The sequence below is a fragment of the Polypterus senegalus genome, chromosome 12 (assembly GCF_016835505.1).
Source record: "Polypterus senegalus isolate Bchr_013 chromosome 12, ASM1683550v1, whole genome shotgun sequence".
In the NCBI taxonomy this organism is placed as follows: domain Eukaryota; kingdom Metazoa; phylum Chordata; class Cladistia; order Polypteriformes; family Polypteridae; genus Polypterus; species Polypterus senegalus.
Window position 1 is genome coordinate 52,797,567 of NC_053165.1, and position 13,811 is coordinate 52,811,377.

Genomic DNA, 13,811 nt, shown 5'->3' on the forward strand with positions numbered 1-13,811 from the left:
CAGAAAGAGGGACATTTCTGGAGGGTGGACTGGACCGCATGTCTGGCAGGGGGGGTTGATAACCAGGATGTCGAGCTGTTTCATCATGTGGTGGGTGTGGCAACGCTCTGTACCACTGAATGCTCCCCAGCCTGACCTGACCAAGAGAGTGAGTCATTTGGGGATTTGGAGAACGTGTCTCTTTATCTTGTTCTTGGAAGATTTCTGTCCAAGCTGAAGGCACTAGTGCTTTGATAGAATGGTTACTGTTCTTTTTGCCCAAATTGGAGAAAACCGATTAATGTTATTGTGAAGCTGGAGTTGCATCTCACCTTATGTCATCAGCATGACCCCCTCTTTGCCACAAATTTTCCTACCAGTCTACAAAAGCTAAACCTACATTTTGGCCTGTGAGTTTAGAATTCAGGTGGCAGTTTCTCCACTAAACGAAGAACCTGTTGAGAAAATGGGAATGAGAGGAGGAGAAAGTTAAAAACTAGAGCTGCTCATTTCAGTCCATCACTCCTTTCACCCACCAGAATGCATTAGACTCCCACAGAGATCTTTGTGGGGAAAAATGACAGTATTGTTGATATTTTACAAATTGCCTACTACTTGAATGGAGGAATTGTCAGGCTCTGTTGGTCCTTGTGCTGCCCGATAACCCAGTGTCTTTTGGTGTTGCCACAGGGAAGCCAGGAAGGAAAAGACCATCCTCAGCTTAGGCTACCATGGGAATGTGGTGGACCTCTGGTAAGAGAAACATCTGAAATTGGTCATCGGATATTGACCCCCTCGTGGTAAGTAGGAAGACTGTGTCCATGATGGTACCCATAATTTTGTGCCCTCAGGGAGAGGCTGTGGGCAGAGTGCGAAACTAATGGAGAGCTACTGGTGGACTTAGGTTCTGACCAAACATCCTGTCACAACCCCTTCAGTGGTGGTTATTTTCCAGTGCAGCTGACCATTGTAGAGGCTGAGGAGATGATGCATGAAGATCCCAAGAAATTTCGCAGCCTGGTGCAGGAGAGGCAAGTGACCCTTTTGGGAAAGTGGGTGGCAGTCAGTGGGATATGTGGACTTTGTTTGGACTTTCTTGGTTTTGGCCACCTTAAGATTTTAAAGGATGTGTAATTCCAACAAGACCTTGCTCCCATTGTGGTCAAAATGGGCTTCTGTAGTAATGGCTTTCTCTCCTCCTTCTGCAGTCTCCGGAGACAAGTGGCTGCCATTAATAAACTGTCTGCTATGGGCATGTTCTTCTGGGACTATGGCAATGCATTCTTGCTAGAAGCAAAGAGAGCGGGTAAGTCATTGATTCAGAAATAGGAGATACTCTTTGATCGTGGTAAGTCTCCCTGTTGAGATGTCCATTTATATTATTAATAGGATGGTTACTCTGTCACATGCCAGATGATGTTGGTAATGCTTGGCTACTGTGTAACGTTTATGAGGAGTCAAAGTGGATATTTTGGGGGTGTGTTTGTATAAGGATTTGTTTCTGCTTTGACTTTGATGCCAAGATGGGATGGCTTAACAGGGGAGGAACAAGTAATGAAGTTGGCTCACACAAAAAAAAAAATATAACGAGGAGCAATTGGATTCCAAAGTACGCCCCCACATATCTGTCTCAGATCTGATGCTTTACCTGTAGAGTCTCATCCAGATGGACAAAATTACCTCCAGGGTTTATTGTCGATCATGAGCTGCTGTCGCTTTGATAAGATTTGTAAGGTCATGTTTCTGTTTCTGGGACAGGTGCGGATGTGGAGAAGAGTGGTGCGGGCACCACGGAGTTCAAGTACCCTTCATACGTCCAGCATATCATGGGGTATGTAGTGCATTTTATGGGACTGTTGCCAAGGGTGGTGTGAAGTCATTGAGCCATGGGTGATTCCCTCCAGTGCTAAAGGAAAGCCTCATTGAGCTGCTTGGCTTGTTCTCCTGTCACCCAGAATTCCCAGGTTTCTCCAAGGTGTGTGGCTAGCCCCGATTGCAAGTATTTCTATTAGACATAATGCAGGACTCCTGTGGAGGGGAGGCTCTGGTGCCATATTTGTTGCTCTCCACCTCATTAGAGTCGCATTGCCCTTGCTTGTTTGCTGGCATGTTTTGAATTCTTCACTCTTGGCTTTATGAAAGAAAAGCAGAGGAGTCCGCCAGCACAAACACCGGAAGGAATGTGCCGCTTATTAATGTGCACAAATTCTTTTGAAATCTTGCAGAGACATATTCTCGCTGGGGTTCGGGCCATTCCGCTGGGTGTGCACTTCTGGGGACCCCCAGGACCTTGCTGTGACTGATGCCATCGCGGCTGCCGTCTTACTGGAGATCAGTGGAGGAGAAGGTAGGATTGAGGATCCATTGGGAGAGAGGGAGTAAGCCCTGCCTTTCTTGGTTTGTGGCCGCAGGGTCTGGCATAAAGGACTGGTGGTGTGTGGGTAGTGGGACACAATGGTCACCACAACACATTAATGCATATATCACTACTCCCTTATAGGGCTAAAGTTGGGAGAAAATAAGCATGAGGAAGTGTGGCCCCCTTGGGTGTACAGTCTGTTTGTTTTCTCCTTTCTGCCAAAAGGTGCTTCCAGCACCTTCATGAGATCCGACTTCATCATGCAGTGATGTAAAGTAAACAGCAGTTCATTTGAGTAAGATCACAGTATTGGACAGAATTGGGCAGTATGGGATCAGGCTGTCCTCCATAATGTGCAGAACATACTGGACAGGTGTCTCTTAGCAAACTAGATATGTTGCTCCATGTGGACAAGGCCATTACAAGACTTTGAGCTGTTTCTTGAAGCAAAGAGCGCAGGTGAGACATGTGTGCAAGCCAGCAGGCCACTTGATTAAGAACAGATTCTGAGACCAATTAGAAGGCTCCCTAAGGCAGATTGGCTCAAATCTTTTATGAGGCACTATAAAACTATTTATAGCAGTGGATACTTTTAACCACTCCAATTTCAAAGGAAGAACTTGACTGAAAGGAATGTCCATCTTGTAGTTAGGAGTGGGGAATGAGAATTTCTTGAATTTATCACTCAAGGCAGTTTAAATTGCTGTGCTGGAGCTCACGACTGGTACCCAAAATTGTGTGGGTAGGGGGCAGATGGGGAGGGAGGTTTGGATTGTCCTCAAAGCCTCCTAATTAGCTTTTTGACTTGTGCCACCATAATACCAGCATGTATGGATGCCTGGATTTTACTCCCCATGCCATTCATTCTGGAGCAGCATCTGGAAAGGGTCAAAGGTTTCTTGGTGAATATCCAGCTGTAGGTCACAGGGTCTGTGATCTGCAGGTTAATGAGGTGTGATGCTTCCTAGCTTGCGCAGGCCATTTAAACGGAGTGACTTGTGGATATGCTGAAGTCTGAATGCTTTACTAGGTGAGCATGCAGTGCAGTGTTTGGGAAGTGTCATCTTTTGTACGTCTTTGTCCCGATGTCCACCTGGCTGCTCTTCTGCTCACTCTCGCTCTCTCTTTCAGTAGGTTGGCCTGATAAGGTTTGTGCTGTGGAATTTTTATACTGCTTTAATCCTCAGTGCCTGACTCAGCCTGCCACATCCTTGGATTAAGCCTTCCGATCCGCTTCCCTACTTGGCAGCTGTGGAGAGCTGCAGTTTTTATATATATATATATTATTTATTTCTCTCACCCCAGTCCTTTCGATGTGCCCACTACACAGCTGCACAGTGAATAAGAACCCTTGCTGGCCAGAATTGACTGTCTGGATGTCAATGGCTTTAGGATAATACTAGAGAAGCCTTCAGACATTCACATCCCAGTTCCAGTCATTTTTCACTACAGTCAATTAATCCTGAGGTACTTCTGAGGGATCCATCAGGGTGAGAGCCATTACAATAATAATAATAAGAAGATAATAAATTGAATATGAGTGATTAGAGTAAGCCAGCATAACTGGAAAAGAACTGGGACAGTCCGGTGCCTGTAAAAAGTATTCACCCTCTTGGAAGTGTTCACATTTTATATTTATAAAGCATTGAATCACAATGGGTTTTGTTAGACTTTTTTACACTTCTCAACAGAAAGACTCTTTAATTCAAAGTGAAAGTGGATCTCTGAAAAGTTAGCTAAATGGGCTAATATATAAATATTATATAAAACACAAAAGAATTCAGCCCATAAGTATTTGTCCCCTTCAAGTCAGTATTAAGCAGATGGACCTTTGGCAGCCATGACAGGTCCACATGACCGTCATCATCAAGTTCTTCCATGAGAACCCTAAATACCATGAGGACTGATTTGAGGTCATTTATGTTAGGTAGAATGCCTAGAGGGGTCTGGGTTGTCTGGTGGCATTGGAACCCCTGCAGATTTTATTTTTTTCTCCAGCCGTATGGATTTTTTTTTTTGTTTTGTTTTTTTTTTTCTTCGGTCTTCCCTGGCCATCGGACCTCACTTTTATTCTATGTTAATTAGTGTTTCCTATTTTAATTCTTATTTATTTTGTCTTATTTCTGTTTCTTCATCATGTAAAGCACTTTGAGCTACATTATTTGTATGAAAATGTGCTATATAAATAAATGTTGTTGTTGGGTCTGTGTGCAGGGGTCTGCGTCTATTAGCTCTGCCATTTTGACTCCTTCTTCTGCCAAACTGCTCAAGCTCTGTCAGGTTACATGTAGTCTTGCAGGGCCAGACGCAATTCTCAAATGAGAACACACGTCTGGGACAACTTGTTAAAGAATATGCAGTGAATAGCGTCGGAATCCTGGGCTGCAAAAGGCTACACCTACTGGACTTCTTTCTGAAACGCTTGGTCCTGATTACTCCAGTCCGTGCATCTTTAAACTGCCGCTGGGGTATCTGGGAGAGAGCAAAAGAGATTGAACGTTGTGAGAAAATAAAAAGGTAAAATTGCTGTTCTCCATTCAGGAGCTCAGTGGCACAATAATGAATTTGAATGCTGTAATAAGTGCTGCAACAGTGGAGACAGACAGACAGACAGACACACCTGGAGACCACTGCAGCTACTGGGTTCCACACGTTTGAGAAATGCCTCTGTCTGCTGCGATATCTTTCTGTCATTTTAACTGTTGTATCACTATATGACATAAAAGCAAATAGAGTTTAGATCAGCATTGTGGTTTAAGGCTACACAACGTGTTCACACACTGCAGCCATTTTGTCACGGCATGTTTGCATTTCTAATTAGACAGTAAAGTTACATTTTTTTTTAAATATTTTATTTTATTAAAATCGAAAAACATTTCATACATGCAAGTCAAGTTTAACAAAACTGGTTTAAAACAAATCAACCCCCGCCCATGAGAGAGAGAAGTAGGTCAGCAGAGTAGCACTTTAATAATAGTTCAAATATGTAAATAAATAAAGATAGACAGACAGAATAGAAAAAGAGGGGAGAGAATCCGCTTCCTCAATTGATATGCTTATTCCAAAATTTATCAGATTTCTTTAGTTATTCGTTTGGACGTTCAGCGAGATTGAGGATGTTAAACAGCCTCATCAGTGCACCTACTGGTGTTAGGCAGATTTGCTGATTCAGGTGTTTTGAGTACTGAAATCTGTTTCTCCTGTGGCTCTTTGTTCTCGGCTCACTTTACGGTGGTCCTTTTTAAAGGAGTGTGACACGCCATTTACTTCAAATGCATATTTTGCAGTTCATATTTCCATGAAAATAGCTGCCAATTCTTTCCAGCTTGCATCGACTCCAACACTACCAGAGAGCAGGCACAGCACTGATGACAAAGTATTGGCCACGTTTACCATTGTAACAAGAATGAGTCTCCAGACATCATAAAGGTTTTGGACAGCCACCCGTATGTTATATACCAGCTACAAAAAGTTTTGAAATCATTGAACAGATGTTTACAAGACTGAGTCCAAAACAGAACTGAATATTTGAGGGCAAGATGGTGGTTTTAAGAGCTGGGGAAGGAAATGATGTAACCTATCCCGGAGCCAGATGTGACGTCATCAGAGGTTCCGGAGCCAGAAGTGACGTCATCAGAGGTGCTGAAACCTGGCGATTTCCCGGGAATGGTCTGCAGTCCGCGCACTCTGCCACCCCCTGGTCTGGTGTAGTATTACAGTTACCCAGGACCTATAGTTGTCTCCTACTCGCAAGTGTGTGACACCACTTACCCATTGATGCCATCAAATACCAATACAGTATATAGTCTGATGCTACAGAAAGGTCTTCTCATTGCATCAGGTTATGTTCATTTTTTAAATGTGCTCTCTGCACACGTGCCACACATTTTTAAGCATAATAGACTTTGTGACGGTAGACAGTTTATCGTAATCGGAAGCTGGCTCTCTGTCAGATCAGGTTAACAAGAGCACCTCTAATCTTTGCAGTTCAAAGTCGTTGGCCCTACTCACTCAGTGAGTCCTCTACTTGTCCCCACCTACTTTTAAGCAAAATTCCCTCGTGGTTGTCTCCAGCCATATGTTTTGTATGTCTGGCTTCAGCAAGTCTAGGATTGCATGAGGCTTGTGAATAAACAGCCTTTGTCATGTCCAGCCACAAATTATGACTTGGACTGAGAGCTGGACACCGCCACAGCAGGACATTAACATTATGTAGCTTTAGCTGTATGTTTGGAGTCGTCGTCTTGCTAGAAAACAAATCTCCCAAGGTGCAGGTTTTTTGCCGACTGCCTCAGGTTTTCCATAGGATTTCCCCTTATTTTGCTGTATCCATCGTCCTGTCTTTCGGGGCCTGCTATAGAAAAGCATACCCACAGCGTGTTTCCACCACCATGCTCCGTGTTGAGGATGGTGAGTTTTTGATCATGTGCAGTGTAACATGGCTTTTATTTTGATGGATGGCACATTTTCATACAAAAAGTAGCTCAAAGTGCTTTACATAATGAAGAATGGAAAAATAAAAGACACAGTAAGGAAAAGAAAATAAGTCAACATTAATTAACATAGAATAAGAGTAAGGTCCAATGGACAGGGTGGACAGAAAAAACAAAAAACTCCAGACGGCTGGAGAAAAAAAATTAAATTCCAGACAAGTCTTCCTTGTCTCTTCTATTAAGATATCATGTATTTGATTTTTTTTCTCTTTACCATAAAGCTGTGACTGGTGAAGCACCTGAGCATCAGCTATTGTCTGCACAGCCTCTCCAGTTTCAGGTACTGTAGCTCGTATCTCAGTGTTCTCATAGGTCTTTTGATGGCTGCCATCTTACTGGTCGCCATCTTATGCTCGATCACTTGGTGTTTGTGGACAGCCTGCTCTGAACAGGTTAACAGCTGTGCCATACTCTTTCCGTTTCTTAATAACTGATTCATTTGGACTTTGACATTTTATTGTCTCCTGACTTGTGCTCTTCACGGAGTTGCTTTGAGTTTTGTTGCATCGTCATTCTGTAGTTTAGGCCACCATACTGACACACCACAAGTTGGCCGTTCCAGATAAGGAAACCCCAGACTGTTGATCTCCATTGAAATAATTCTGTGACTCATAAAGCCAATGAGGATTTAGGGGTCTGATATTCAAGTGGTTGAATACTTACAGTATGTGATCAATTTTGTGTTTTATTTTTACAATTAATTTAGACCATTTTGCAGAGATCTGTTTTCACTTTGACAGTGAAGGGTCATTTTCTGTTGATCAGTGCGAAAAACTTCCAAGTTAAATGTTCTGTGATTCAATTAAAATGTGAAAACTTCCAAGGGGTTCAATACCTTATGTGCAGATTTCATGGTATGGCTGCTACGTTTTGGATAAGTTACAATTTACTGTGTGATTTGACAGAGAGACCAGTATATGATGAATTGAAGTAGTCCAGATGATCGGTAATGAAGGCACGAATAAGGATTTCTCCATCATGGAAAGTAAGTTTAGAGTGGAGACGGGCAAAATTGTGCAGATGGCAGAATACGGTTACTGTGTGTCTGAGAAGAGAATGAGGAATCAAAAATAACCCCAAGACTATGAACTGTATCAGAAGGGGTCTTTGTAGATCTCTCTGAAAGCTGCCCACCAACATTCTCTCAGTCTTCTCCTCATTTAACATAAAGTGAGATGTCATCTCATGCTTAATATCTCAGAAGCAGGTTATCAAAAAGGGCGAAAGGGACCAGTGGGATGGGTGCTTAGTTATATTTGGGTGTATATTGTGTAAAAATAGAATTGAAAACCATAAACCACAGATCCCAGGAGGAGCGTTTAGATAAGGAACAAAAGAGGAACTAAAACTGTGCCTCATGAGACACATTGAGAAATCGGAGCTGTGTGACGCTTACATTTTTCAGTAAATTAGATCTGTCAGTAAGGGTAGGACCTGAACCAGGTTAAAACAGAATCTCAAATGCCAAAGTTATGATTCCTATTATGAAAAGTGGTCAAAAAGCTACGGGTGCTACAAGAGGACTGTAAAGATCAGAGATGAGTCACCATTAATTCTTTGACCCCCAAACCCCAGTTTCAGTTGCCGCTCCAAACTTCCACTATGTTCTGCCTGACTTCACCTTACTTATACTGTACTGGATGAATTCGAAATAAGAAAGTGCTTTATAATAACCGGTGTCCATCATCTTGGATTGAAGTATTCCCACCTTTGAGTCCCCCCCACCACCCCACTCCTCATCTTTCTAATGACCCTTTCATTTTTATTAGTGTCCAGCACAGTGAGGCAGCAGTACAGTGATAATATCCACTGGATCAAAGAGGCTGGCAGACACAAGCTGGTATGTGAAAGTGTCCACATAAGTGGAACAGGGTGGGCTGTTAGCATTTGCCCACTCTGTAAACTGGTGTGAATGAGCAGCCTGGACATTCAGGCCTCTGTGTTTTACACTACAGGTGGTGGGCTCGCAGGCTCGAATTCTATATTCAGACCAGAAGGGTCGTGTCTCCATTGCTCTGGCCATCAATCAGGCTGTGGCAGACGGCCGGATCACGGTAGGAACTTCTCTCACTGGGATGTGTCTGAGGCAGCCAACTGTTTGAGAACTGGAAGCTTACAAATGACTATATGGTTTTCACTTTAGGCTCCAGTAGTGGTCAGCAGAGACCACCATGACGTCAGTGGGACAGACAGCCCCTTCCGAGAAACTTCCAACATCTATGATGGATCGGCCTTCTGTGCAGGTGAACAGGCAGATTGTCCGTGGGGGACTGTTACTCCTTGACCAAGGCCAGGGCTTTACTCACACTGGTGCTCCTCTCTTGGCAGACATGGCCGTTCACAACTTTGTAGGGGATGCCTTCAGAGGAGCCACCTGGGTCGCTCTTCATAACGGAGGGGGTGTTGGATGGTAAGATAAAACAAAACAATTTTATGTAATGAGATTTCGTGTCTGAGCTCTGACCCTGTCTCTAATTTAACCCATTAAGGTTGCCATCTTGAAATAAAGGAGGAATGCCACAGAACGTTCGCCTTGCTACAGAGCAGACACTATTTGAAGCAAATCAGTCCGTGTTAACATAGGGTTCGCACAACTGTACCACTTTATCAATACCAGAAGAATTGGGGTTTTGGGTGAATGGTGGCGAGAGTGAGACTTTATAGAGGAAAGAACAACAATAAGAAAGAAAAAGAAGCGTATTGCATGCAGGCATTGGAAAAATTCTAGACCAGGCCTGTCATATTATAACTTTTTAATCTTCTCTGTTAATTTCAAGGGGGCTGGAGGAGGACGTGAGGGATGATGTATTATAAAGCAAAACTAATAAGCAGAATATCCTAGAAGCAAAATGTGTGACAGCTTTCAAACAAAATGTTAATTACCCAGTAAGATGAACGATTCACAAGTATTAAACATTGCTGTCATCTTTATTATTTTGGGACACAACTCAATACAGAGCATTTGCCATGCTGTCAGTCCTTTTCTTGTTATAGTGCCTTTTAACAGCAAGCACAATGACTAAATGCTTCATAAGGTACAGCCGTGCAGAAGGTGGGATTGTTGGGAGGTCTCCAGCACATGGCCTTCAAATCCCCGCTCAGGGGCACATTTTATTTTTTTTCTCCTCTTTACGTGAGGTTTCCTCCAGTTATTCTCATCTCATCCCTTGGCAAAAGGCCGTGCTTGGAGGTTCATTGGTGACTCGAATGAATACGGTGCCTGGGCTCAGTGATGGGACTGGCTCTCCCCGTCCAGGGTCCATTCTTGGTTTGTGCCGACTGCTGCCAAGATAGAATTTGGCTCCCCTCGTACCTAATAATAGAAGAAGCAGATTCTGGGTAGAGACACTTAAATGAAGAGGTTGAGGGACACATATGGCAAGCCAAATGAACATTTAGAGAGATTTCAAAATACATTTTAAAGATACCTGGAAATGCTTTGAGGAAATCTTATTTTAAGAATTCCTGAAATCTGAAACTTGGGTCTATGTCTAGATATCTCCACTTCATTTTAAAATCTCTCAAATAGATTTCAAGATATCTCCCATGTAATTTATGACATCTTAAAATATGTTCTTGTGTGTAGCTGCTGGTAGGTAAGGCAGGATCAATCATGGGTCAAACACGCGCAGAAGGAAATCGTAGTCCAAAAATGTGTTTTTAAAAGATTTAGTGAAAGTTCAGAGCAAACAGTCTACACAAGAATAAAGAAAAAAGGATGTTACACACAAAAAGACAAAACATTGGGGAAAATGTCTCTGCTCTAAACTTTTTCTTGTCTAACATGAGTTTTTACTAAACTTAAAGATGCTTTACATTGCCTTCAGTACGGCACTGCAAGTTCAATAGAGGACTTTGTGTTCCTTACTATTGGGCACATTAAGGCGCAGTTTAAAACTGTGTGCCCTCCATACTTTACACATGGCAAGGCAGGTCACTAACTGAGACTAATCTGTACTCGGACAAACAAGACATAGTTAGAATATACAAACTTGTGGAGGTTATAAGAGCCTCCCATAGACTAGGCAGTAACATGTAGACAAACAGTTAATATAACCTTTAAATATCTAGCAAATAGCACTTACACTGTGTGCAATCCTGGGATATCTCTAATATGTTTTGAAATATCTTAAAGTAAGTCTGTATCTCTTATGAGATGTCTAAACTGCGAGTGAAGATATTTCAAAATGGCTTCCTATAAAATTGCCTTTGGTTTCATTGTGACTTCCTGTCTCTCTTAAGATACCTTGAAGTGTAGGGGAGATATGCGAAAGCAGCAAGATGTTGAGTTAAGATGTCTTAACATGTATTTCAGATCACTTCATATTGATTCATGTTTCAAATACTTTCTCTTAGATATCTCAGAATGTTTTAGTGATATCTTAATGTGTGTCTGGTCCTTTTCAGATATCTGGAAATGTGTTTCAGGATATCATGAATTTTATTTAAAAATACATTTTAAGATATTTCTCTGTTTATATAAAAAAAAAAAAAAAATCTTGGAGTAGAGACGAGACGTGACTTTTTCAGAGAGATACTTTCATGTCCCGCGAGACGAGTCTTTGTGCCAAGAGATTTAACCACGCTCGGGGCAAGAAATAAAAGACAAAGAGTAGATGACAAAGTAGAACGTCGTAAAAAATTCAAAAACATTGGCGCGGTACACATGCAGAGCAGGTTAGAGATAATGGAAGTATGAAAATTCGAAAGTCTCAAAAAAAGGATAGTAAAGATCGCATTAGCACAAACAAACAGAAATTATTACTCGGTGAAATAACAAATCAGCGAAAAGAGATATATTGTTCAGATTTAAACTTTAAGTCAGAGACTTGTAGATTTTCCCTGATGGCAACACAAATTGGACAAGTAGTGCTTCTTCCCAATGAAGAGGCGTATCCATCAGAATTAAGATTTCTTGTTTGATCAACATCCACATACGTGAGCGGCAGAGACGTGAAGTGGCTGGCATGTAGAGCGGGGGTGGGGGTTAGCAAGCAAAGCGAGCAGGGGGCGAAGCTCCCTAGTCTTAAAAAAAGAAACAAACTTTCTTCAAGATATCCGAGTATCATATTCATTTCTCTACTTTACAATTTAAAATATCCCTCATGCCTTTCCAGATATCTCAAATTAACTTCCTGTTCATACATACATATAATGTAGTAATTCCCCTCATGCTGCTCGTACCAGTACTGGGGTCACTGGGTTTCAGAGCCTTGCACTGATTGCAAGGCAGAGTTTGGAATCTTGGCATCTCTGAACAATTCCTTAATCATTTTATTTTGCTTTTCAGGGGTGAAGTTGTGAATGGTGGGTTTGGTCTGGTTTTGGATGGCTCTGAAGCAGCAGCCAATCGGGCTGAGATGATGCTGAACTGGGATGTGGCCAATGGCGTGAGTAAGCTAGAATGGGAGAGAAGTCTGCTGGTGTGGGTGAAGGTGGTATTTGGGGTTTATTGATTTGTTGTCTTAGCCATTTCTTGCTAAAAGATATGGTGGATTTCATTTTGTCACTTCAAGACCCCAGATACAAGAAGCCATTCCTATTGTTGTAATAGTAGTACAGAGGTCTGGCGCCATGATAAGTAAGAATGTATTAAAATACAGAACTCGCTTCTGGGTAATAGAAAACGTAAATCTGTTTACCTGATACTCTAAAAGTCTCCATGATGGCCCACACTCGGATGTGATCAACCCCTATGATATAAAAGTAGCCATCTTACGGTTTTGGCATTTGTAACACTTGTGGGGAAATATGTAGACAACAATTAAAGAACACAAACTGCAGTTCCAATTTTAAACCCAAGACCAACAACCCTCTTAACTGGTGCCTAGCAGGCTCCACTCTTTCTCTTCAAGTCCTCCTTGTCCTGTCCTAAAACGGGGCACTATTGTTCCACTCTGTCCATTTTAAGCTGCACTGCTCCACCTTGTGTCTGACTTTTCTTTTCCCCTTCCAGGTGGCACGACGCTGCTGGTCAGGAAATGAGCATGCCTACAACACAATCCAGCAGACAATGCAGGAGCATGCCGGCCTACGTGTGACTCTGCCTCATAAAGTGGAAGATGATGCCATCCTGGATGTAGCCCTCCACTTCTGAGGCTAACAAGATCCTTTCTTGATTGAGTGAATGACATGCGATTCCTCTGTTCCCTGGAGTGCTTTTGCCCCCATCATGTGTGTGCACGTGTCCTTCCACTGTCCTCGCATTACTGGTATTACCAGGTCAAACTGCACTTTCTCATTTGTATTTATGGTGACCAGTGCCCAGCTCCTCCTTGACATGAGTTCAAGCAGACTGACAGGACTGCACTGTCACCCATTCAAGTAAATGTAAGGATTCTAAATAACACCCTGGTGTCCTGAATCATTTCATATTTTTACTATTTTACTTCATATTATTGTTTTTTTCTAATCTGGGTTGGCTTCCTTTTTAGTATTAGGGTTGGCATGGTTCACTCCACTTCTGTTGGCAGGATTCAGAAAGCTTGTGTGTGAAAGCTGATGATAAGTGATTTGCCACTTGGTTGCACTTCTTGTTTTATGACATGACACCCATTTGATTTACATTGCACATGCGCTCTCTGCTCACTAAATGTTTCTTTTCATGACTCTACCCAATTTGTACTCTGCATGTGTAATGTTTTATGGCACGCGTCACTCACCAGATTTGAATTGCGCTGGCGAATCATTTTCATGTTGTCGTTTATCTCTGTCAACAAGTGTACTTCTTATTGGAAAGAATGAGAAACTTTCAGCTTTATGACATCTTGAAAGAATATTTTTCACCTGACAATTTTAACTGCAGGGAGCAAACTGAAATGCGATGAGAAGTGCGGATTGGGTAGTGACCCTGCACTCTCATTTGGTCACAGAATTTGGGGCTTGATGGGAATCGTCCCATTAGCCGTGATGGCCAGTCCTCTCCTGGTGCCACTCTGACTGAGTAATGGCACAGAGTCCCAACATCATCAATTGCTAGC

General features: G+C 42.4%; 1 protein-coding gene across 1 annotated transcript in view; it reads left to right on the forward strand.

The window, feature by feature from the left end:
* The window catches only part of uroc1 (urocanate hydratase 1), a 32,238-nt gene extending 19,060 nt beyond the window's left edge, over positions 1-13,178 (forward strand). Inside the window, exons 10-20 of the mRNA XM_039771585.1 lie at positions 670-732; positions 831-1,010; positions 1,188-1,285; positions 1,738-1,810; positions 2,205-2,326; positions 8,601-8,671; positions 8,787-8,885; positions 8,975-9,074; positions 9,160-9,241; positions 12,122-12,221; positions 12,788-13,178. Coding sequence (XP_039627519.1) covers positions 670-732; positions 831-1,010; positions 1,188-1,285; positions 1,738-1,810; positions 2,205-2,326; positions 8,601-8,671; positions 8,787-8,885; positions 8,975-9,074; positions 9,160-9,241; positions 12,122-12,221; positions 12,788-12,928 — 1,129 coding nt within the window. The 3' untranslated portion in view covers positions 12,929-13,178. The remainder of the gene's footprint in view (positions 1-669; positions 733-830; positions 1,011-1,187; positions 1,286-1,737; positions 1,811-2,204; positions 2,327-8,600; positions 8,672-8,786; positions 8,886-8,974; positions 9,075-9,159; positions 9,242-12,121; positions 12,222-12,787) is intronic.
* The last annotated feature ends 633 nt before the right edge of the window (positions 13,179-13,811 follow it).